The sequence below is a fragment of the Mesoplodon mirus genome, assembly GCF_964341445.2.
Source record: "Mesoplodon mirus genome assembly, contig: HAP1_SCAFFOLD_434, whole genome shotgun sequence".
Lineage (NCBI taxonomy): Eukaryota > Metazoa > Chordata > Mammalia > Artiodactyla > Ziphiidae > Mesoplodon > Mesoplodon mirus.
Window position 1 is genome coordinate 254,424 of NW_028295540.1, and position 27,456 is coordinate 281,879.

Sequence of the window (27,456 nt, forward strand, 5' to 3'; positions counted from 1 at the left end):
TATTTATCATTTTGAAATTTCCATATCGATTACTCAGAAATAATATATCGATTTTCTTAATGCTTTCTCTATTGTGTTTGAGTTTTACTGTTCCGTTAATGTTAGTGGATTTTTAACGTTTAATCTGGATGACCGTTGCTAGAGTCAGTATGCATTCCAAATATATTTTTTTATTTGTTGTTCTCTTTAATACCTTCAGACACTTCCAAAATGTCTAGCATTGCGGATGATGAAGAGATAGTGGAAGACAGATTCGATGATCAGAGTTTCGACGATGCCCCGCTTTCAGATCGTGAATCAAACTGTGAGTTTGCACTAGAATTGTTGTATACTAATTAACGAGGTACTCGTAGAATTTCCTCTGCAATCTACCATGTCGTGATGTCATTGTGTAATACTTTTTTTTTAATTTAGTTGATGAAAAGGAATTGCATGAATATGACAATGTTCAACAATCCGTTGACGAAAGGTATGTGTTTTGCGCAACAGATTGTTTTTAGCTAAAACAACTTCGAATGTATAACCTATTTAACAGGATTCATTCTTTCCTTTCCACAATTCCGGAGGAATCGAAGATTGGAGACATGCCAAATAGTGGTTTGCGCTTTAGTTCTTAATCTTAATCAGTATTTGTTGTTTTGGTATATGAGACTTCTAATCTTAAGCTCCACTTTTTATTTTCAACCACACTCATGTCTTTACGCAGATGAAATAGGTTCCTATACTTTTACAATTAACCATTCTGTCATCAATAAGTCGACATCCGTCGAATAGCAATACCTTCAATAACGATGATTGTTCATCCTTTCGGGCGGTTTCTGTCAAAAGCAGCGAATTTATTTCAGACCGTTAGTTTTGTGTTATTAGTCATCCAATATAAAGAACTGATAAGTCTCACTTTAGAAAAACCAATTGACATCATTCAAAGAGAGCAGGAATCATTTCTTCGCGATCATGGCCGCTTCATTTTAAACGATCCAAGGTTTGCAAACTGTTCCAACAAGTCTATATCTATTTACCATTTTATTTCTCTGTATTGAAGGTTCAATCAGAGCAATTTCGAGAAGGAGAATAGTTGGGAGCCAAGCATTATTAATCATTCTTCGTGCGAAAAAACAAATAAGGCTAGATTTTCCCAAGGCCTTCCAGTGCCGGTATGTCTTTTAAAACTTTCTCAGTTATTCGTTTCATCAACTATATTACTGCAGGATAATGGTGATTGTTGCCTGAAATCTGACGGAACATGCTTGAATGCTGCTAATGAAGCACCTTCAGAAAGCAACAACGGCGCGGTTGGTATAATCACAAGTATTTCGTTCTATCATTATTAAACGATTGAATATCTTGTTCCAGGTTTCCGTTAGTACTAAAATGTTTTGTCAGAACATCGTAAACAAGGAAAACATAACGAGTGATGTTACCAATAAAGACTACGATCACATGCTATTAGACATGCAAAAAGTGATTAAGAACTTTCTTGGAACTGTTACTGTATGTTTTAAGCTTCCTGAGGCGTTCAAATTTCAGCTTAATTTGAGTCATAGTTGGAGTACTCCCAAGCGGATTCTGGATTCATCGTATGTTACCAACGAACCGACAAACCCTTCTGTTTCATCTTCAGGAGTCGTACAAACGAGCACTCCTATTTGTGTGTTACTGCATTTTCATATTAATTCTATAGCCATCCACTGCATATTCACTCTTTTACATATATATATATATATATATATATATATATATATACGTATGCACACGTACATACATGTGTATATACATATATATATATGCATATATATACATATATGTGTATATATACAAATGTTTTTTAGCCTTAATAGCCAAAGCTACATCTCGACATCATGATCTTGCTAAAGAATTCCATGGTATATCTCTGATCCTGCCTGAAGGTAATTTACATGGAAAAATTGGCTTTAGTTCGGGTTCCTTTTATGTGTATAGAGTTGTTTTTTCTTTTTAGCTTCATCTACACTTGATGAGCACTCTGTTGCGGAAACCACGGGATCGCTTCATTTAAGTATAAGGACAATTCAAGAGGTTTTAAAGGAATACCTTTGATCCTAACGAAGAGTGTATCTTCGATAATCAAAAATTCTGAAACGAGTATTTATTGTCTTAACTTAAGCAAGAAGTATATTTAAAAGTGACTATTACACATAAGTTCGGTTAGTAAATTCTTGCGAAACATTGATAACCCTGGCATGAAAAACAGCATAGTTTTTCTCAGTTATTTATTCGTTAAAAAAGAGATCGCGGTGTTTGAGTTCTTGGAAGAACGGTGGAATTATCTCTAATGTCGAATCTTTTAACCCGTTTATGAAAATGTTTCTTATTAGTCGGACACCTTTCCAGAATTAAAACGAAAAATTTTTCAGAAACAACCCTCTGGTGCTTCCACAGAATCGTTAATGAAGGTGTTGGAAGAGCATAGAAAAAGTCGAGTGAAGGCACGAAAAGCTCATAATCACCTTTTTGCGCCTCCGGTTTCATATATGTCAGTGCATATATCTTAATTAGTAAAAAAAGGTGCATTCACACTGCTCTATTTAAGTAAACCATCATTGCCGTGTACCTCGCGTAATCTCTCTTCCACTAAATCATGTAGCAGTGGTGGAATCATGGTAGGAGCTGTCTTTTATAGTTGCCGCAATAACATTGCGCAATATATTTGTAGTTTAGGCTGGATTCGCTGTGGCAGAAAATGCTTTGGTAGGTTAAGTTTCAAGTGTTTCTGTAAAGGCTGTCTTCCTGATTTATTTTCAAAGCTAACATATTCTGTTCAGGATAAAACTACAGATATGAATAAGACAATTGTTCCTGACAATGAAATGGTTTCAAAGGTTTCTGCCACATTGACGGTTGTTCTTTGACTTTATTTTGCTATCGTTCTATTTAGCATGATTCATTTTCCTTTCAGCTCTTTATTTTGCTCGCCCACCCACTACTTTTTTATTGCTCTTCTCCATATATTTAATCTATACAGCTTCCCGATGCAGACGTTATATCACGCGTCGCCTGAGAAGCTTATTTTGTACAAATTAAAGTTTGCAAAATTTTTTTGCAAACGGGTTAGTTCTTTTCGCGACGGAACTGTTCTAAGAAGAAGGAAACTAAGAGTACCAGCTTATTATTATGATTCCATATGTTTTATCATTGAAGACATTAGAGATACTCGACTCTATCGTAACAACTCGTATAACCTAAACGTTTTGCCATCAACTTTTGAACCTTTTGGTATACCATTTATATATATACTTGTGGAGTTTGTATATATGTATATATACATACAAACAAACATATATACAAACATATATACATATAACATTTATATATTTATAGTATATATACATATATATAACCTCAGGAGGGGCTGGTGTAGAGCAGTGATTAGAGGTGAATTTGCAATATGCACTGTATCGAACAAAGGTTCGATCCCTTCATCTAAGGTCACCATGCCTTCATCTCTCCGTGGATGACGAGTTGGTTAAAACTTGTTTGGAAGGATAAAAGCACTAACTTGAAACATCATTGGGCCACCTTTGGCTAGTGTATAGGCCAAATACGCATTCAATCATTCCTATGATGGTTGATGGAATCGACCACATGCCACTTCCTTCATGGTCTAATCAAAGCCGAATAGTTAATCCTTTACCTAAGGAGCTTCTACTCACCAATTTGAAAACTCTTTGAGCTTGTGCAATCTTTCCAGCGTCCTAGAGAGGTTTTCAAACAGGAAATTTTCTCTACTGAAGCAAAGTTAGCAATTCGCATATTGTTTAGAAGACATTTTAAAAGTCTCCAGTTCTACTTTCATTGTAAGCTAAGTAAGACAGATTTTCAAATTTATCTCTTGATGGGATTTGGGATTCAAGAGGATGGAATACATAAGCGAAGTTTGGAATTCCTCTTAATAGTGTTAACAGTTGTTATGTGAAGGCACAGTCTAATAAATATGTTCATCTCTTCAAAAGATGTTGGTACCCTCGATTCTGATTCGTCGCCTGCCCAAGCCACTTTACTTTCACAACGAGATATTAGAAGTACTCCAAAAATTCTTAAAGTTCTGTTCATTCTCCCAGAAGCTGCAGTCCATTGCAAAATCTGTTCTCGATAATCCAAGTGTCGTGATGCATCATATTGCTCCACCACTGAAGTCATCTTTGTCCTTCTATGTACTTCTCTTTACTTTCTTCGCATATGAGAAACACTGGATGTTTCGGTGGCTTATGAATTGTATTTTTTACACTCGTTGAACAATTCGAAAAAGTTCAGTTCTCTTCGGCCGACATAACACAAGCGTTTATTTGAACATACAATTTAACATCCAGTTCAACTGTATCACCTGTATTCCCGTTGATCTTCGATTGAATCAAGCGGGCGCCAGTAATTCCTCCATCTGTCCCTGTCGCGTGCAAGAGTGGTCCAAAGGGTTCTGCTCGCTCTAGGGACACGTTGAGCATCATACCATTCGTTCAGCGTGTTTGTAAAGAACTCTGAAGAATCGGGTCGGTGGTCTTCCTGTTGTGCGCTTGACATCCCGAGGAATCCAATCCGTGGCGGCTCTTGTCCATCGGTTGCCATTTCGTCGCATCACGTGCCCGGCCCACCTTATTTTTGACATTTTGGCGTAAAGGACGGCGTCTCTAATTTTCGATCGTTGACGTAGGTCCGAGCTTCGTATTCCCTCTCTCACTTGCGTGACACGCGACACTCCTAGCATCGCCCTTTCGCTGAGTGTTCTTTCATCCTGCCTACGTAGCGATCAGGTCTCTGATGCGTATGTTAATGCAGGAAGCATCGTTGATTCAAAAATGTGGGCACGGAGTCGAGTGTTCTTCATCCTCTTCACTACATCCTCGATGCTCTTAAAAGCTCCCTAAGCTGCTCTCTTCCTCCTGCTCAGCTATGGAGCTACGTCATTCATCATTTGAGTTCTCGAGTTCTTCTAGGTACACATAACTGTTGCATTCGGAGATATTTGTTCCGTTGAGCTTAAATGGGGCCTTTGAGACCGATCCGTTTTCATGAATACCGTTTTCGTCATGTATAGTCGAAGACCAATACTTCCACATACTCGGTCAATGTCGGCAAGCATTCGTTCCGCCTGACTGATGTTTGATGTTATAAGGACGATATCATCAGCAAAGCGAAGATGGTGTAGTTGCCGACCATCATTTTTCACTCTTTCATTGTCCCATTCCAATTTTCGCATAACGTCTTCGAGGCTCGATGTGAAAAGTTTTGGCGACATTGTGTCGCCTTGTCGAACACCCCTCTTTACGTTCATTTTAATTGCGTTGTAAAATGGCGATACGGTATTCTATTCGTGAAATTCTTCTATAGCTCACGAAGGAGTGGTGTTTGGGTAGCGACGCCCTGGTTTCCCAGAGCTTCTATAACCGCTTCTGTCTCAACGGAGTCAAAGGCTTTCCTCAAGTCGATGAAAGTGAGACAGAGCGGTCTTTTATACTCTCGTGATAGTTCGATGAGCCTCGTTATTGTGTGTATGTGGTCTATCGTACTGAATCCTTTTCGGAACCCTGCTTCCTCGCATGGCTGTACCTCGTCCAATGTTCTGTCCATCCTGTTGAGAATGACTCTAGTAAAGAGTTTATTTACGACGGACAGCAGGCAGATTGGGCGATAGTTGCCAATGTCGTGGAGGTCTCCCTTTTTGTACAACAACACGGTTTTGCTGGTCTTCCATTGTTTGGAACCTTGCATTCTGACAGGTAGCCTGTGAAGAGACGAGCCAGTGCATTTGCACACCCAAATCGGTTATGCAAAATCTTCGGTTTACTATGATGTGGTCTATTTCACTATGGTACTCTCCATTGGGGGATTCCCACGTCCAGCGTTGAGAGAGGGGCTTTTGGAACTGTGAGTTACCATGGATTGTCTTGGTCGTCATGATAAACTCGGATAGCCTCTCTCCCTGTTCGGTCCAATCTTAGCGTTGAAGTCGCCAATTATGACTTGGAAGGAGGTATGATCTTCTCTGTAGAACTTCTCCAAGTCCATATAAAACGCTTCGACCTCATCTTCGTCGTAGCTTGAGGTAGCTGCGTAGACGACGTAGATAATTAGAGCCGGCATAGGCCCACATCTCTTCAACCTTAACCGTCCGATTCGGGTTGTTAGTTGTTTAAACGATTCGATGTTCATGGCCAAACTCGTGTTGTCGAGGACACCAACGCCTCCAACTCCTCTATTGTCGCATGTTCCAAGGAAGAGTTCTTTTCCAGAATCATAAACGGCGTTAAAGGAATGATGTCTCCTCGTCTCAGCCAGTCCGATGTCGTCGTATCTGATCTTTCTGGCCTGCATCAGCAAGTCCTCAACAGCGGACTCAGATGCAAGCGATCTTGCGTTGTAGGTACAGATCGTCACCTTAGTCCTATCACATTTAGGTAGCCCAGATAGCCCTGAGATTGTAGCAGCCTCTCCGTACTCGTCCTACCCAACGCTGCCTTATCGGGGGCTCTTTCGTGGTCAGGGGAATGACTCTCATTTATTTTACTCTGTTTGGCATCTTTTGTACCCATGGGGTAGCTTGCCGGGCTCTAACCATGGGGGCTGAATATACTAATGAGTAGCTTGCCAGTCTTTCCCAGAGTTCATTGCAGTTGAGTGGACAGGACTCCTAACCGCCTCCCATGTACTTCCTAGTCACTTGCTTGCAGGCTTTTGGCCGAATTGACTTGTAGAATACAATTTGCACTGCCAGATCTGCGCAGCAGAAAAAGAGTGTTCATCCCTTTGATCCACCTGCTGCTCTGGGAAGCACAAGGTCGCTTTTGGTTCGCGTTTGACCCCCTATCCGCCACCTGGGGACGCGCCACGTAGCCTCACGACTAACCGGCTCGAGATCCATCAGTGAGGAAAAACCTCAGTGAGTGGAAATCCGTGGAACATCCAGTTATTACCAGCAATTGGTTGTTTTTCATTTGAAATCTCTTTTAAGAATCATAGTTGTAGTACTGAATTTATAAGAGGGTAGAGTTTTTGGCGTTGGTCAATAACTTTGGGATTTACAATCTATTAAGCTGAGCCTCGAACAGGTAAAATATTTGCCCTATACGATCTTGCGTGGCCTACCGATGTTTCCAGGTAATGCTTTTTTTTGGAACCACTTTCCTGATCTCAAAGGATGGAGAGTTCGGTTTGTTTGGAGCGCGAGATCGAGCCAAGCCTCGTTTATTATAGGGTTCCTAGGCGATAAATACTTTTCTTTAAAGTGGATAGTTGTAAATGTTGTATAAAATTGGAGAAATATACTACATGTGTTGCAAAATCGACCGCCAAAGGCGACAGCAACGTATTTCAATAGAAACATGGAAAACTAAATAGATAAGCCGAATTGTAGAGCCGAATACACAAATAAGGGGCGGGCTATTGCGAAACTACAGTGAAAATCATGAGTCACATATTATTCGTTGCGTGAGAGATGAGAAATTATACGTTGTTCCATGGGCTTGACACAAAAATTTAGACGTTGTACACGTTGTCTTAGGTGGGTTAAAAAAGAGATTAGATCAAGACGAACTGGAAATATATCTGGCTAAAAATTCACCTCTCAAAATGCTTTACATGGTGAAGACTCTACTCCGAAGCGAATGGTACCGCCAACATTCATTTGAATATTATTTCCTTCTCGGTTTCTTTTTGATTTTCTTTTTTTTATTTCCTAATGTATACATTTTAGAAAATGGATCATGGTGCTGCTTGTAATCAAGGGAAGGTTACATGCGAGGGAGAGGTGCGTTGTGAGGCGGTTTTTTTGCTTTTATGATTTTAATAGTTCCTCTTTCTCTTACAATATTCGTTCCTGGTGGTGATCCTTTTCGAGCATCGCGACGTTTGCGTGTGTTATTCTATAAAATACAAACGTACAAATCTTTTGAAGTTGCAACTACAACTGGGTGGCTTAAGCCACAATCATTATTGTCAGCCATCCCAATGTTCACCTTAAAGCTCTCTTGCATCTTATTCTGTCTCTCTGATATCTTTCTGGGCCATTTATAATGAATAGAAGAATGATTGTAAAGTTGCATTCAAACCCCGTATACAATCCATTTTCCATCCTTGGATTAGGGTTATAAGGCAACGAAAGCAATAAAGGGAAAGCTAGGCAAGTACGATCTAATTAGCAAGCACTCTATGTATAATAAGTAAACAATTAGTATTTGTGTATAAATTTTTGTGTTCGCTCTCATCAACTTCCGTGCTGTTGTTTGCTTGTTTATTAGCTATTCAAGCTGTTTTTCATACATATTTTGGTAATTGTACGCATATCTCTATGATGAAACTTCACTCCGTTAGCTGCATAGTACTATATGTTGCGTCCTATTGCTGTTTGTGAGTAAATGTAAGCCAAAACCAACTATGTATTTTTTATGATCAAAAATATAATTCCTATATCTGTTGTGCTGGGATGGTTTGCACACAACATACATTAGTCATAATCATTCTTGATTCTGTGTATACTGGTTGATTCTATGATTGGGAAGAAGTGGTGAGACACTTCAGAGCTTGAAGAAGTAAGTCCACGTATACTCTTCAAAGGTCGGTAAGGCAACTAATAGGTTTGCTAAGTTCCCCAGAGAGCGGCTCGTAGCTGTTTTTGGTCGTTATTCACTTCTTTCGTATGCCCCATACAACCTAATGACGTGCGAGTGAATGAAGTTGACGAATATATCTTTAGTTGAGCTCTCGACCGCATTCCTCTGCAAGATCATCTAGCTCTTTATCTACAAACGCTATGGTTCCATGCTTTTCACAACTGACTTCTAATCCGACGCGGAGGTTTTTTTTTCACTTACCAATAAGAATTTTATGACAGCTTTATTTTCTGAAAATTGAGATTTAGGTCTGTGCTTTATATCCCTCAACTCGAAGTAGCGTTCGGTTTCGTAGCTATTGGAGATACAGCTGTTTCGAACGTTGATGTTACCAATCGTACAGATACCTCTCTTCGAATAAGGGCGAAGCTCAGTCATTCTGGACCACCTTTTACTGTACACTAGTTATTTTCTAAAATCTTTCCTATCACTATTCAATGCTCTAATGAAGAACGACTATATTGGTTGCAGCTCTTGGACAGCCAAATCTTACTTCTGGATCCACGTCGTACTGTTCCGCTTCGAATTGAATTTTCCCCGTCTCAGATTGCTCGATTCTATACAAATGTTCTGATTGCGGTGGAGGGAGGAGATGGACCTCAAGTGAACTATAGGGTATTCTTTTTTTTCTTATAAGCTTTTATTTATAGATAATGTTTCATTGTTTCTTTTCTTTTCTTAAATCTTTGTTGTGTAACTTCAATGGTGTTAATTTCATTTTTATGGTTACTTTCAGCTGAAATAAACTCTTAATTTTTCTTTCTACTTTTTTAATACACTTCTACATAAAGCATTATTTCTTTTAAGATGCCGGTTCGAGGACTGGGTGGAGCTGCAGTTGTTAGAGTGAAGGCCAGAGATGACCTACGTATTTTACGAAATGGAACTTATATCTTACAGTCTTGTCATGAATCAACTTTCTCATTTTCGTTGACAAACTCAGGAAACCGGTTTGTTACTAACAACCGTTGTTGATTCAGAAGCTATTGGAAGAGCATTGTATGTGATTATATCTTATATGATTCATTATAAAACTTGAACTTTTAGACGAGCGTTTTCCCGTGTAGTCGTTTTATGCACTACAGAATCTGGCGCTCTGGAACACATTCCTGCTGATATTCGTCCAGCTCCTGGAATTGTGATAGATCGTGGTGACTCTAAGGAAAGGATATTCACTGTTATTTATTTTGCTTACGTCTTGTTTTTATTTTCATTTAAATGTCCTCTGTAGTAACACATTTAGATATGTGGTCGTAAACAAAATTCACTTAAAACTTATAATTATGATTTTATCCTGAAGAAAAATTTATCGTAACGCTCATCTAACTTTTCAAAAAATTTTGACGCGCTTAATATCGCCTACAGTTATTTTGCCTTTTTAAGCTGGTTTCCATACGTCTCCATTCTCCCATATCTTCAATGAACTCAATTGTCTCTACTGCGTCAACAGCAGTAAGCATTTTTGCATACCTGTATTTCTGTACTCCCTTTTGGTTTCGAAACTTATTAGATCCATTTAAAGTAGTTTTGTTGTAGCAACAGCGAACAGCTAGTGAGCTTCAAGTGATGGTATATTGGGGAGAAGAACGCACTCGTCAACGACTAAGATGGTTGATTTACTTTCTCCTCATTCTTCTTTTTTGAGACATGAATATGGTGTTTTCATATCCTTACGTTTCACTATTTTTTACTTTCTTAAAGGTATCTCTGTCATTTCAGAATAGTTTTGTACATATTTCTTACTTGTATTTTTTATAGCTCACGAAGTTTTAGTTTCGAGAAATTGAAAGACATTTCACATCTGTGTGAAGGGATTCGTTTTACGGATGCTTTTCTTGGTGAAGAGTTATCATTCTGCCCTCCTGAAGACCATCCCATTACCAAAGAGGACGTGCGACTTTCGATCAGAAGCTGAGGATGTCTACTATATATGTGAGTCGGTAATTTTTCGCAATGTCTGGTTTTCATAGCTGTATTATTTGTAGGTTTGCTCCCAGCTAGTTCGCCTAAGGCAATCATTGGCCTCGAGCTATTCAACATCGTTTGAGAGGGAGCCTTCAACCAGAAGACACTTTTTGCGAGGAATATACTTACAAAGTAGCTGTTCCTGACCAAACGCTGCAATAGATGGGATCAAATCTTATATTTAACTAGAGATTTTCTAATTTCTTATTTCGATCTCTGGATCTCTTTTCACGATGTATGGTTAGAGGGTGATATAAATGCTGTGTTTTTGTGATACATTTCGTTCCAACGCTGAAATGCGTTTAATGTAATGTCATATTTGAAAAAGTGAATTCAAGAGGCAAATGATGCTGTCGACATACTCTTATGGTCCTGAATACGGCCTGGATGTGGTCCATACAACAGGTTTCATGACGGAATCCTGATTGCTGTTGTTGTGACTCAAAGTTCACGATATGCAGAAGAGGGTAATCTTCGTGTAAAAATTGTAGAGAACACTCAACAAGCGTATCGGACAGTACTGATGAAGAATTCTTTTGCAAACTAAGGAGGAGGAGCGTGCGCGAGATCGACTATCTAGGATCCTTTCCTTTGAAAGTAAGACGTCATATGGCTTGTGGCTTTCAACAGAAAGAATTTTGTAATGATTTTATTTGGCAATCAATGACGGAGTCACTGACCTATCTGTGAATAAATGAATAAAGATAGGTTGAGTCTCATGTGTAGATGGAAACGAATAACGCAGAAAATTATAAAATAGTTCTACAATTCTCAATTGATCTCAAAAAGAATCCTGAATGGTTACAATACACTACTTTCGTGGAGTGTTGCTATAGTTGAAAGTGTTCAAATGGCATTTGCAATACACCTGATTTAAATACTAATGGTGCGCGTGTAGCGTAGTAGTTAGAGGTGGCCTGCAATACGATTTCCAACAATCCTTGGTTCGATCCCGTACCCAGGCACACTAAACCTTCCATTCCGCTGGAATCGGTATATTGGTACCAGACTTGGTTGAGAGGATAAGCACACTGACGTGATAGATCGGTAGGCCACCGAAAGTCATTTTATTGGCAAATATATGCATTTATTAATCTCTACAATGCTTGATGAAGTCGAATGCATAGCGCGAGACTGATCAGCACTGATTGATTGTCCTTTATTTTTCAAATAATAACAAAAACCACAACAATATATCGTACTTGGCAAGAAAACGGAAAATATCGATGAAAAAAAAAAACATAAAAAAAACCAAAGTGTGCATAGGATGAGACCGATGTCAAATAATATTGTGGTTTAATGAAACGAAGAAAAAACTCGAAAGAATCTAAAATGCCCAACTAATTTATGTGTGTAGGGTGGATACATATTAGAAAGGTATTTCTTCGCGATTCTTTTTATCCGTTTGCTAGCCTTAATAAAAGAACTAATTTACGTGGAAATTGTTTTGAAATTAGCAACATTGTCGCTTTTTAGATCCATGTTATATGGCTTTGGACAATTAGATCAAATTTGCCACACATTTTAAAAAGGGCAACCAGAAACAGTCAATTATTTTGTACAAAAATCCTCGACAAAAATCTGGTACCTGTAACGCCTGTAGATTCTCGACTAATAGATTTACGTAACCCTCACATACGAATCATTTCACATCGGATCTCTGGCTAACCGATTACCATTTTTTCGCAGGAATCTCGAAAGCTACTACTACTAAGAAGTCTTTAACAACTAGACCGCTGCTGAAAACGTTTTCAGAAAATCGTCGATTTCAAGACGTCAAAATGCTATGCGAACAAAAGAAAAGTGTCTCGTTGGTAGAATTAGTAGATTCCAACTGTTCCTTTTTTCAGAGTAGCCATGTTGTGTTTGATCAGGATTATATCATTTTAAAAGTAAATTATGACCTTTATAAATAAATCGTCTACAATCCATCGTTATTTTATCACCTGAGATTGTTTTCATGAGAGCAGCGATTTGAATCTTCCGATTTGTTAACAGACGAACTGCTCGACAACAATGTTACAAACCAAATTCAAGGTTTAAGGGCTTCGTTGGTCTGGTGCCGCATTGAACCAGTAAGGTTATTATGTTGTTAAATGGTTAGGAAAGTGTAATCTTCTGGAATTTACTAAAGAGACATCTGGGTAAAAATATGAAGGATATTGATACTTATACTACTTCATAATTGAAAATTAAACAATTGTTGTTCAACCCTTAAGTAGTCGCCAGTTATGCGGATTTGAAGAAGCCAATTGGTCCTGAACAAGTCTGGTACCAATTCTCCGACCCGACTCCGGAGGGATGATAGGCTTAATGGTCCTCGTGTATGATCGAACCAATACCTTTCTTTTGCTGAACAGTATCACTTCTAATGTGTTATCAATTCCTAATTTTAATAGTACTCTATGAAATTTAATGAATAAATTGAATGGATTCTGCCTGCCTAGAATATAGCTTTTCGGTTCGCTTCCTTAACACAAAAACGCCATGTGTACCAAAATCGGTATACACCCCTTGAAAGATTCCCAGAGGTTTTCTTACCGCACTTCTTGAAATCACTAGAAAAGAAAATTCGACGTAAATCGTATGTCCGGAATAGCTCTTCGAAAACTGTTCTCTCAACTAATAATTTATAAAAAACCTCCATTTAGAGCAGCTCAATTTGGGACAAGAGTGTATTGCTTTTTAAGAGAATATACACTACAGATTATGGCCAATGAGAAAACGCAGATATTCCCTTGTTTAGACATTGAGGTTCATTACCTTAGGACAGCTTTTCACTATGATGTAATAATAAATCAGTAATGATAAATGTTCTAACTTACTGTGTTTCTTTTCACGACAGTGAAATTATTGGAAATAATTTGGATACATAACAGCATCATTGCAGTTCTTTGAGAATTCTTCTTCAGACTGTTCAGACATTAGGGGTGAGAAGATTTTCTGTTTGGAAACAATTATTAATTCTTATTACCACCAATTTTTATTGCTGGTTTAGACCCTTACTGTTCGAGAACATAGATATATGCGATATTATAGTACAGCCCATAAGATAGGTCCTTCTATGCAGTAAGTCCTCAGCCAAAGGAATACTTGTATACCAACACTATCGGTGTACAAATGCCTTCTCTTATTTAGAAATTCGTACATAAAGTACATCATTATGGAATGCACTACATCTGCACTAAATTCAGTACATCCTGAATAACTTGTGAATTCTGAAGAACTTGGTTTTGTTCTTGGATCTCTTATGTGAGATGTACTGGTAGAAAGCTGTCACAATGAATTGTTCACATTGTCATACGTCAGCAAAATGGAGATTTGCCATCGGACATCCAAATCACTTTCTTGACATAAAAGGCCAATGACACAATGAGATGGCATGATGAATGTTTTAAAGTGAAATAAGCTTAAAATGAAAAGTACACACACCTTAGAAAACTTACTAGTACTTTCCTACTTTGGTAGATCACTTTTTACAGATAAATAACTGGTGTTATTAAAAATTTTGCATCGTCCATGTAATGTATGTGTAAAACATGTAATGTATAATATTTTGTATTTGTATTACATTATTTTATTTATTTATATTTATTTATTATATTATTTTGCATTTGCCCTCAGGGCAGAGACGGTGATTGCATGATCTCAGGTACAGTGTACCTGATTTCTTGCAAAACTTGCGGAGACGAATATATTGGCGAAACGGGAAGACCTCTTTGTGTCCGCATAGAAGAACACCTAGATGGAAAATTTAAAAGCAAAACGAGTACTCCACTAGGCACGCATAGGACACAAAGACACAAACGGAGAGGATTTTGATGTTAAGGTTAATATTCTTGCGCAAGAAACTAGCATATCGACGCGCAGGGTTCTTGACGCATTTTGCATTAACTTCAAAAACCCAAATATGAACCGCAAGGAAGAGTGCCTCCTAATCACACGTGATTTCGCACAATATATCAGATTGATCTTCTAGTCTGATAAAGGGGCACTCTAGAAGGAAGTGTACCTCATTCCTCTTCCGCAGACACAACCTAGCGGTTGGTCGAAGGCAGAGAAGTGGTGAGTATTCGATGTTATTCACGCGGTTAGGATTTGGTTTTTGAGTTTCTCTGTTTGAGATATTGACGTGTTTGGCTTGGTAGATCGCTGTCAGTCGACCTTTCCAGGCTCTGAAGAAGGGCGACACGGCCGAAACGTCAGCCTCATAATAAACTTAACAACCTCGCGTTCGTTCAAAGAAGAAGAATCAAGAAGTATTAAACAATGCCGAGGTTAAAAGACAGTCGGTCTTGGAAATTGTGGAATTATAACTTTCTTACCTAAGCTTTATAACTTTAAGTGATATCAAGCTTCTTGCACAAATTTTTGGCTAGTAACAATAAGGATGATGCTCTTAGAAATGCATATTAGTTGACTCAGTCTTCCTCATTGATAATGATGTAAGGTGTGACACAGGCTGAAACTTATAGGAATGATAGAACAAAATTCTAATAAAGAATACTACCATGATATTCGTCCAAGCAGGCATTACGTTCATTTGGTGTGTTTCGGAAGTAAGCTCACAAGCAATGAGCATAAGCTTTTTATGGATTTTCCTCGCTAACGAGTATGTGGTCTTCGAACTTTCGGCAGATGAGTAATGTTATTGCTAACAAATATTTGAGAAACTCAGTTGAGAAAACACTACATATGTTATACTCTTTTCATAGTGTTTTGTATATATCACCTTTTTTACAGAATGGGTGAAATCTGATTTTTACAGGCACCAAGAGATCAGTATCGCCTCTTATAACTCAGCTCTGGCTTGCAGTTTTGTGGAATCTCATCTGTGAAATAACGAGGAGAAATGTAACAAAAATATTTTTAAAAATTTAATCATATAGATAATGATGTATAATAATGCTAAAATTTGAAAGAGAAAACGTTCTTCCAAAAACTTGGAGTGAATACTTTTTAAATCATGAATTTACCTCAAACGAGTTCGAAATCATAGCACGATACCCAACGAAGCAAGCTTTACATCTACTGTTTAGTCTATAATTGAACAATTTATTTGATTGAAACAACTGCGCAAAAGCGACAAACAAACATAAACTAATAATTTACTATTTATCCCCGTCGAAGACGCTTCTATTCACGTAGACTTAGAGCCTGAGGAGTTTTGTTTCAATATTAATAGACTTTATATCGATGGAACATTCTATCGATATGCTGTTTTTCAATACTTTATATTATTGTAGTATAATGAAGCCAAAGATTGTAGTGAATAACTTCTCACAGTTTCAAATTACTTTATTAATTACATTTCTGGTTGGTTTCATGCAAAAACATACAAGCAATATGACGGAATTAGTCGTCACAGCTGACACCACTTGCTCGCTAATTTCCGCTATTGCTGACAATGTGGCGCTGATCCAATGTTCAGTGTTCTCTTCTTTTTCCCATTATCTTTTCTTTGATCTTGATTCTGTAAATTGATAAATATTGAACAAGGGAAGTAAAACTGAATCAAAGAACTAGAAAATGGATGTATCGCACTTATATCCTTAACCCCTCAAGAGGTAAGGGTGTATTTTTTTTGCTAAAGTGATTGTAGTTGCTTAGTCAAGAACGGTAGAGATAAAAAATCGATAGTATACCGTAATGCTTGCTGACTTTCTAAGATTATGTCGCCATCTGCATTTAAGAGCTCACCTTAACGATCTCACTCGGTCTATATGCGAACACATCGTCCGCTTCATTCTAAAATGAACTAGAATAATTTGAAAGCAGAGTGATTTGATAAAACTTGCATGTTAAACTGAAGCATAGCTGTCTTGAGTTAGAGATTAATGGTGTGATTGAGTATGAAAGTCGTTACATCATTTGCCACCATTGACACGAGTAATTACGATATTTATTTGAATAAAATTCATCTATTCACATAGAAAAGGCTATGATGGAAGATTTAAAAAAAATGCTCGTCAAAACTTCAGAAGTCTACGAAAAAAAATCAAATTATGTACATATAAGCATCACAAGACAAGAAATGTTGGAGGAAAGTGATAGTGATAGCACGAAATGCTACAGAAATCTTAACGAAAAAAAAGGAAGTAAACAAAGAACACGATGAATGTTGGGTGATCAAAAATTGCATTTAAGAACTGTTTATGAAATGTGAAAATTAAACCATTGAAATGATAATGTCTTCATGCAGATTCTTCTACCTTAACTGGCTTCAAAAGCTTCTCCTTTGAAATGAATTTCCTCATATCTTTAGCCGACCAACGGTCTTTTCCTCGTGCCGTCAACGTTCTAAAATAAATATGCTCTTCTTCCACGACTATCTTAAGACTTCGAAAATTATTTAAACAAGTAATTTTTCTGCTCAATAACTGAATAATAAAAATAGACTCCTATACAAGTTTTAAGCACTAGAAATGTAACATTTTTGTTTTGTCCTCAATGATTTACTTGTCGACCGGGATGAAAGCGCTCCTGATTGTCAAACTGTGATGTACAACAGAGTTTCTTCGGACAGATGATCGCCCAAATTGAAAAGGAGTTTGAGATTTCCATCCAAAAACCAAGCTGTTATAAATTATTGAGAATAATAGCTATTTTCCTGTGAAGCATAGTCGTTAAGTTGTAAACCTTGTAAACCTTGAGAAATTCCTAATAATGTTATAACGGGAAAAGAAAGAGATCTCACTAAACCAGCAACATACTCTTCATGTGTAACGGCAATATGAGACAATAGGCTTACTCTTGAATGTGTTGCAGCATGGAAGTGCCGAACTTGTCCTCAGGAAACCAAATGCACGAGCAATTACAACTATCTCAGATTTTAGCCGCTTAAATTAGATCTTAGTAATATTTCACGATTACTATGTAGCTCATGCTACTCGTTCGCAAGAGTTGGATAAAAAGTAAAGAAAAATAGAAGTCCGGAAGTCGACATTTTTAGTCAAACTTACCTTTTCATAAGTTTAAATGCTTTTTCACTAAACAACGTCCATCGTTTTGGTAGTGTCGGATTTTTATGCTTCAACCATTGCTCCCATTCCCAGTACTCCTTACACATGATAGACGCTTTTTGCCATAGGAATCGTCCTCTCAAGCAGTAGTAAAAGATAACACCTGAAGTGGCATGAAAATCAGTATGCCTTGCCATAGTTAGTCATTAAATTCTATATATTGTTCTTTCATTTTACTAAATGCTTCCTGAACCTTCTTCAAAATACTTTGCAAGCTCTCATATAACTTCAATTGTATATATGTTCTCCATTTCAAAAACTTGTTTTAAAAGCTACACTTCAAACATTGTTGTATTTTCTTATTGTGTTGTTAATTAGTGGTAATTATTAAACTTTTGAATGAAACGCGTGTCGTGTGGAAACCCCAGAGTGATATTAATGATTATGAACAGAAACCATAGATTCATCAAGTCAAGAAAAAGATTGATTTTGGCTTTGAAAACATAACAGAAGAACTGCTGTAGGTAAGAGAACACAAATACTTACCTTGAACCTATTCTTGAAAAAGGGCATAAAGTGTAGATCCTAGAAGTGCAAGAATGTTTACCATTTTGAATACAGACAATCTAAGAAACCATGGGCACGGCTTCAGTGACCGAGTTATAAAAAGTGGTTTCTACCTCATTTTTACAGAGAAGATCTAATCATGAAACTTAGCCATGTACGTTTTTTGTGCATTCGTCTGTTTATTATGTAACCATTCATGAAATGAGAAATTCCGTCTAAAAATAAGAACCGCACGTCTTTTTCAAGCAGCTCCCTTACTGAGACTCCAGAAAGAGTGGACGGTGTCGTTTTGCCGAAGAGTGTCTAACTGACGCCCATATAGAACGAGATTGATAACCTCACATGAAAACGGATCAACGAACTCCATCATCAAATCTTATCCACGATGATTCAGATGAGGGATAAAATCGACGAAATCGATTCCAAGCATAGCTAGTGAGGAATAGAACTTTCGTCACACTAAAGGAAAGCTTGAAGCACATTCCAGATAAAGAAAGTGATGCTTGTAAACAGGAAATACTTTACACTACATTTTTCTAACTAGGTAGGTTTAACAAAAACTTTTTAATCCAAAATTTAGTGGAAATTGTAAGAAGAATTATTAGTGATGTCGACGCCAAAAATACGATAATTATAAGAGGCTGAAGATTTATGATAATGTAACACACCAAGTCAGTCTAGCCGCTGGGTTAAACGGCAACTTACAAGCGGTAGCATCATAATATCAGATGAATTCATTTCAAAATCATGTAAAACCACTATGAATTGTTTTCTATTGAACAGTTCCTGATCAATAGTACTCGCGATAATTCCTGATAAAAAAATTTCTTGCAATAATAAGTTAATAAAGCGAAGATAAAGTGGTATGCCTCGATCAATCCCTGAAGAATGCGCCATACAATCGACTTCATCAAGCATCGTAGAGGTAATTGAATGCATATTTGCTCCATACACTGATCTGCGGTGTCTTCCTATGTATCAAGTCGATGCCTTTACCCTCTCATTATCAATTTTCCGATCTCGGAGGTACGGAAGGATTGGTGAGCACGATGCGCTGAATCGAACCATCGATCGATCCAGTGTGAATTTCAGGACACATCTAATCGCTGCGCTACACTCGCCGACAAAATTATAAGAATTCGGAACGTAATAAATCTAAGGAACGGGCTATATTCACATCTATCTTCCCATCAAGGAAGAGAACTGCTAAATAGCAAGCTGAACTGCTTAAATACTATGCTGTCCAAACACATACATGCTCAAAGTCACGGCTGTTCGATAGCTGCGGATAAGATTTCGATAATCAGAGCTGAAGAGTTCCGAATATGACAGACTTGAAAAAGACAATTTATACTAACGTTCTATGTTTATATGTAAATTTCTTAAGCGCAATTTCCATCGGTTATAACTGGGCGGGATTTCGTTATGTTTCTCTGACTTTTGCATCTTAACGCAGTAATGATGCTCTTCTCTCGTCCTTCCTTTTATCCCTTCTCTGAAGAACTTTGCAAGATCGGCATGTTGCTCGCGCATCTCCGCGTTTGGGTATCTACCGGAGTGCTTCTGCCGACGGACTTGTGCTTTTAAATTATCGGCTTTATTAGCACTGACATGGAGACGTTGATTTAAAGAGTCTCTTCAACTGCTTGAGGTTTCGAGAAACCTTTTTTCTTCGGCATCATAAATCACTGAGGTATTCCAATCTCGGCCTATCTAGTGATACCGTTCTTAACCTTCTTAGCTAATATCACATCGTTAGTCAAAGATTCAGACGCAAGTGTGTATGCGTTGTAGCGACGTATGTACAATACGCCTTTATACTATCACCAGACCCTAGATGGCTAGAATGATGCTGAGATTTAGTGACCTTGTTTGGCTCATCCCACCCAAAGTTGCCTTATTATAAGTTCTTTTGAGGTGATGAAAATAAGACAATTTATTTTCGCTATTTTTGGCGACAGCTACCATTGGATCGTTTGCAAGACTCCGCCAAGGAAATTGATATTTCTACGAGCATAGCTCTTCGGACTTTTATACAGCATAAGTGAAGCGGAAATGCTAGACGTAAGGTTGCATACTTTGATACACGACAAACGGTATTAATAAAGGTAGAATAAAGCAGTTTCTAAAGCCATGTGTTCAGCAGATCTAGGAATAAGGGAGGACGGTATACTTAGATATCTAAGTGCGTAACTAACACACAGCAGATTCAATAGAAAAGAAAATGTTAGATGATTTAAAACGTCAAAATAGAAATGAAACTGAATCAGTTGAAGTTTGGACGACTGACTAACAGAGAATTGGTTAACATGATACAACTTCTTGTCTGCCATGGACAACAACATTGGAATGGGAGGCACTCAAAAATACCGTAACAAGGATGAGGCTAAGAAGATTGTTAATTAACATTGTTAAAACGCGCAAATATAACCTTTTTCAACATGTTGCTAGAACAAAAAAGAAGGAAAGCTTTCGAAAATAATCACAATAAAGAGGGAAAATCACTTAAGAATGCCGCAGATAAATGCTAAAAGAATACACCCGTTTAGAAGTCGTCACGTGTTTCTTGTACACGAGCGCCAACAACAATTTATTGCAATTCAAACAGCTTGTGTTTTCCTTGTCACTAATGGTTTTCGCCCACACATACAAACAGTCATCAACAAATGAATTTACCAAAACCATAACAAACAATCAACAATCTACTTTTGAATAAATTTAATTATTCTGAATCCTATAAAAAGAAAAAAAAGCAAATTCCTCTCCACAGTATCGAACGATATATGGTAGAAATGTGCTTAGCAAGAAGCATAATACTGTTATTAATGTTAAAGGATAAAGGATGAAGTGGTTGACGTTGATCAATCCTTGGGATGCGCCATGCATTCGACTTCATTAGACATCATAGAGGTGATTGAATGCATATGTGGCCTATACAATGCCTTGCGGGGGCCAGCCGATGTGTCAAGGCAGTATTTTTATCCTCCCATACAATTCTGGTACCAATTTACCGACTCCGAAGTGATAGTAATCTTGGTGAGCCCGCCGCGCGGTATCGAATGCATTTTGCATTGCAGGGCGCCTCTAACCACTGCGCTACACGTGTCCGTTATTATCGTTACGTTTATCAGTCTAACGTGCCCTTCCTCATCTTCGAAGTGGGATTCTCCACGGTGAAAGTTTGAAACCAACGTTGCACTGTGCGTTTGTTAACAGCTCCTTGACCCCATGCGTTAATTGTGCTACTCTATGTCCCAGTCTGAAATCGTAGAAATAGACTTGTCGAAATTTTTCTTTTGACACCTGAAATTCTAACGTTTTAGATGTGTCAAAAACATAATTGGCAGCATTAATTAATTATGAAGTTAATTAAAACATATACAAGAAAAAGATATAGAGAGAGATAAGATAGGGGCACGTGTAGAGCAGTGGTTAGAGGTGTCCTTCAATACACACTTCATTCGATCCCCACGCCCTGGGCTCACCAAACCTTCCATCCATCCGGTTCAACAAACTGGTACCAGAATTGTATGGGAGGATATAAAAAACACTGAGTAGACACATCGCGCAGCACCTCCAAGTTATAGTATAGGCCAGACATCATTCAATCACTTCTACGATGTCCGATGAAGTCGAATGCATGGTGCATCTATTAGGGATTGATCAACGCCAACCACTTTATCCTCTATCCTTTTGTAGAAGAAAAATGACATTACGAAAGCAACATTATTCTCCGAACAACCTAATACATTACTAACTAATTATGTGAATAAATAATAAACCTGATTTTTCGTGAATGAAGTTCTAACTTTCTTTTCTTGGCAATTTTGGTCCACGAATTCAGCTTCGTCATTTCGAGCACACCGGTTTTTTTTATCATTCATCTTAAAGTGTTACTGTTAGAACGCAAATATCCTTACAAAATACATGTGAATTTTCAAATTTACCTGTTGATATCCATATAAAATATTGTTGACAGAAAATGTAGGGTTTTCCATTCGCTCGAAATTGTATGAATGATAATACGAAGCAGCTACAGCAATTCCTCAGAAAAGAGGAGAATAAGCGGCGGAACCATAATGAAATTCGGTGTTAATGTCAATCAACTCGTTTATTTGCTATTAACAACCACAATAACATTGAAAATGAAAATTAAAAGCGGTGGAAAGTAAAATGACAATTAGGCAATCGACATAACTGTTTGCAAGCACTGTTATTCTCATCCCGTATGTCGATAAGATCATTACGACGTCTAGTTGTACTTTAATTGCGGAGAAACAAACTTTCTAATTGTATAATAAAAGAATAGAGCTAAATAATGGTACTCAATAATACGCAAAAATTTTGACCTCGCAATTTTACCAAAGGGGTGCATTTCAGTGCTTGGCCACGTTGCCTTTGGCTCGATCTCGTGTTCTCGGCAACCGAGGCCTCCATCATTCCGGATTCCAAAAATTGGTAGTGGATATGTTTGGGAGGATAAAAACATTGACTTGATAGGTGAGTTGCCCAACGAAAGTCATTGTTTAAATGTCATACTCATTCAATCATCTCTAATATGTATTAGCTCGAATGCATAGCGCATCCCTGAGGCATTAATATCACCAACACTGAGGATAACATTGAATTAAGAACAAACACACTTAATTGATGGATTTAATTCCAATGATTTCTGTCTGCATAACATGTCATAAAATTGGAATTTATAAAAGTCCTAACACAGCATTGCCATACACTGCATTTGCATATTTTCTGAAATTTAATGACCAAAGTAAAAATCGTAGAATTCCACTGTTTTCTTCAAAAAAGGCATTCTTTTCTAATATATATGTATATATTCGTATACTTTATGATGTCAAAAAATTTAGGAATTTGGGCATTCTTTGCATATTCCTTGAATGTGGATTTTGAAGCAAATGTACACCAAAAGTAGTATTCGAGAAGAATCTTGTTCTATAACCTCAAAGCGACAAAGCTAAGTCACTTTCTTAAGTCTCCAAGCTCTTCGCGGTGCTCAAGTACTTTAGTTGTCGGAAAATTATTGGGAGTTTTGGATAAACCATCATAACTCATTATGTGCTTACTATAGACTAGAATTATCATCAGGTCTAAACAATCCATCGTCGTTTGCTGTCAAGTTTTGTTAACAAATAAACGTTCAAGGTTATGGCTCACCTCCATGTTTCCTATAATTCATTCAACGATATGGAAGACAGGTTTCATAGGATTAGATTACATTTCGAACTTCCCAACAGAATTTACCAGGGACTTCTCAGACATCACAAGATACGAGTGTACTTGAATATTTATGAAATTATTAGTGTCCTAACGCTATCACTTAGCCATGTACTTGAAAAGGCTGATAGAATTTCGAGACAACGGAATGACAGAGACGCTGTGTTGCCTGTTATAACAGGTTCGAAAAAATCTACTTTAATGTGTACCAAACAGGTCAATACTAGATGTAGTCAATGTAGAGGTTGTACACTGCAATAATTGTAATATGTATATATATATATATATATAGTGTATATTGTAAACGATACGGATTTCAATCATGTTTAAATGATGTAAAATGTAAACGTCACATTTTAGAGAAACATTTTATTGAATATTTTGTGAAGAAAAATCGTTTAAAGGGTGCAAGTTATGTGAACACCTAGCATTTTTTCAGACAATCGTTTTGACGAAGCCGAGTGTTCAACTACATTACAATTTCATTCGTACAAGTCTTCTCAATGATTTATTCTTTTTTTTTAACAAACAATTAAACAAGATATTATTGCAAATGTTGAGCTTCAGAGCTTAGAAAATACAGTATTTATAGTCGTAGCTTCAATGATTTCTTCTAAGATGATTCTCACTTCACCATCAGCAATCTGTCGCCCTGAATTGGTAGTGTCAGAAAAAGTACCTACTTCAACATTTCCAGTGCATTCACGGACTACAGAATCCAACTTAGACAAGAATAAGATCTTCGACAAGACAAAACGACAGATTAAAATTGTCATCAAAGTACTGAAGACAAGAGTAAAACCAGAACAAATGATGCGTGATGTGATCAATATTAACCTGGAGTGATTGGAGCTTGCTAATAGTCTCTAAATAAGAGCATATGAAATATTAGGATTTTGATTGTGAATTAATTTCACCGTCAGCATCTTCGACAGCTTCGCTCCTTTTATCATCCGACTCTTTTGTCTTATTTTCTTTATTGTCGACGTTCGAAGTAGACGCAATCTGAATTCTGTGTTCGACGCACGGAAATAACGAGCTGCGACTTATACTAGCAGCAGTGGTACACATGTATACAGTATAATACTTGTAAATGCTTACCTAGTTAGATGTACAGTATATAGAATCATTTTATATTACACAGCTATTCCGCTAGCATTACGAAACCATACGATTAAAATATGAACGAACCTCGGTGATTGATCCACTTGGCTCATCCGATGCTGCCGGACCAGTCTCCTCAACAGCTGGTGTTGAATCTTTATTTAATTCGCTATTAACGATATACTGAAATCATATCAAGTAAACCAATGACACGCCATTCTCGATGAGAATGTTTTGAAGAGTCGCTAATTTAAAAAATGAATTCAAATTTTTAGAGTATCTTTACACGAACGAAGAATACAAACACACACAAGCAAATATACACGCCCAAATATTCACATGAAAATACGTAGGTATACCTTAATACGTACACATGAACAAACGTTTATATGTATATATATCGGACCACAGTTTAAAGATTTAGGTTCTGTCAGCATTCGCATTTTCGTTGAAGAACGTACCACCAGAGGTAAGATGCGAGCACTTCTGCTTAGGAAATACTTTTGATTAAGGGCTGGTAATACCAATGAGGAAAAAATTGTTACAAAACATTCTTTGATAATGCCCTGATAATGTCATACTTTTGAATGAATTGGTTGGTGTTTGTTCAGTACGACGATGATAATACAACAGCACTGAGTGAGGTTTAGTTTATTTGCGGTGTTGCGGTGTAGAAGGTAGAATCATATGATGTCGGTGAGTGAGTAAAAATTTTTGAAGCTTTTTTCAATTGTGCATAAATGTAATGTGTGTGCGCATGTGTACATCGCATGTGTACTTTTCTATGTACCTAACTACATAATTTACAAGTCTCTCTTTCTGATGCATAATTACAATTTTTAACAACCACAATAGAAAACCACTACGTAGAACTATTCTCTAACTTACCAAGTCTGTATTTCAAACATTTTGCTATGCCAAAAAGTGCATAAAGTTTTGTGAGTTAGAAAAAAGGCTACAAAATTAACATAGACTGAAAGTAGGCAGAGCAAAAATACACCTGTGATAGGTTGAGCGAGCCGTAACAGCATTGCGGATGCGCGCACAAACGATAGGTATCGATCGGACGAGAATACGAATGCGAAGGCAATAACATATAACCTACCTATGCAAAAAATAAATGGTTAACAATACTTAACCTTAGTGGTATAACAGCTTCTCTGCTTTGTCACACATTAATTCTTCGTGTCGGAGACAAAACAACGATTATGGAGTTTATCTCATCATATTTGTAAATCACATCTTTTCTTTTCGACTTTACGACGAATAACTAGAAAAAATAAATCAAATAACGATGATATTTTAAGGAAGACTACGAAAAAGAAAAAGCGAAAAAAAGTTCAAGAGAGGGTAGTAGAATTGTTCTTCGAGGCTAGTTATGTTTTTTCTTCTATGTGTGCCGAATAATCGCAAACTTCTTCATTAGCTCTTTTTTAATTTTAACAAAGCTTAAAATATACTAAATACGTTGGAATAACAGATCGTCGTAATATGAAGGTTAGCAGAGTGTGAGATTTTTCGTTTTCTTGAGCAGCGATGTGTGCATATCAACGCCAAAAATTCAGATAACAAACCGTACAAAGTGGAAAAACTTACCAAATCGTGTGGAGAAACGGTGGGAAGGAAAGTTGAGGTAAGTTAGAGTGCGCGGAAAAGCGCAGTGGATAAAAGTGCCATGCAACACATGTGGTCACGAGTCGACCCAGCAATTCGACGTGACCAAGCCGCCATTCATTCAGTGGAGGCGAATTCGTACAAGATTTATTTGTTAGGCAATCAATACTATACCTCGTATATTAAAAGGTCATAACGAATTATTTTCTGGACCAAATATGTATTGGGTCAATTTTAGTAAATGAAAAAAAAAAGTAAAAAATTAATGAATTTCGAATGCGTGGCGCATCTCTAAGGATTGTTCAAAGCCAAACGTTTCAAGCTTATGGAACGTGTGCGTTTGTTTTCTTCTGGAATAGAAATGGGTAATTGAATTGGCCATGTGCACTGCTTTTACCTTGTATCCATTTACAGATCTACACATATTGCTGGAAAATTTTGATAGCTGTGCTAGAGTTCTCTCACATATTCATTCAAATGGAGTCGCTATTCTTTGTAGATCGAAGGAGGCTTGTCCCAATAAATCTGGCACCAATCTGCCGATTTCGGATGGTTGTGAGGGTTGGCTGGCCCTAGGCGTGGAAAACTACACTTATTATGCATGTGTTTTACAACATCTTCAACCACTACCCTTCCAATGCCCGAAAATGAACCGTCCAAATAAAATTGTAGGCTTATTGCTGCTCACATGTGTGAATAATGATGGAAGCAATTTTTAGGGCGAAAACAGAAAGGAATGTGGTGAAGTAGCAGTTGACATTGACAAATCTCAGAAACGTAGAGGAATCGTGGTTGAAAAAGAGAGAAGAAAAAAACTGAAACAAGAACGAAAGTCTCGCAGTGCCGATAGAGCACAAAGGCGTAGTGAAGTTAGCAACAACGAGAATGCATCGATGTTAAAAACACGGAACGATAAGTCCTTCTACGATGTACCGAAAGCGAAAAGTCTATGCAGAATGCAGAATGTCGATGATGAGCCGCAAGCAAAATCATTGAAACGATCGACAGAGAGGCTCTCAATTTCGCTATCAACAGATAATCGCTCTATTTGGGCTCAAAACCTCTTGATGCACGTGGTTTGTCTTTTTTATATTATTATTCTACTATGAACCGCCATGGAAGACAGCCTGTAAAAATCTACATAACAAAAAGAAAGGAACACGTTTAAGAACAATGTAAAATTTTAGAATATAACATCGTTAAGAAAAGAATTCATTCAAAATAAGAGAAATTCGCAAACGAACTACACATTTGAACACTGCAAGTGAAATATGACGAAGAACAGGTGTATTTATAATAGAAGAATAAAGTAGTGGTTTTATTATTAGTACTTAAATTTGTGCTTTCGATAAATAAAATTTGCTAAAGAC

The 27,456-nt window shown here is 37.3% G+C and overlaps 1 protein-coding gene across 1 annotated transcript; it reads left to right on the forward strand.

The window, feature by feature from the left end:
- Positions 1-120: 120 nt before the first annotated feature.
- LOC309797374 (uncharacterized protein) lies at positions 121-27,195 on the forward strand (the record flags this gene model as incomplete). Its single annotated transcript, XM_082645949.1, has 6 exons — positions 121-304; positions 415-469; positions 536-597; positions 904-982; positions 1,043-1,292; positions 26,806-27,195. The coding sequence occupies exons 1-6, from the start codon at positions 211-213 to the stop codon at positions 27,193-27,195; spliced, it is 930 nt and encodes a 309-aa protein (XP_082502075.1). The 5' UTR covers positions 121-210.
- Positions 27,196-27,456: the final 261 nt, after the last annotated feature.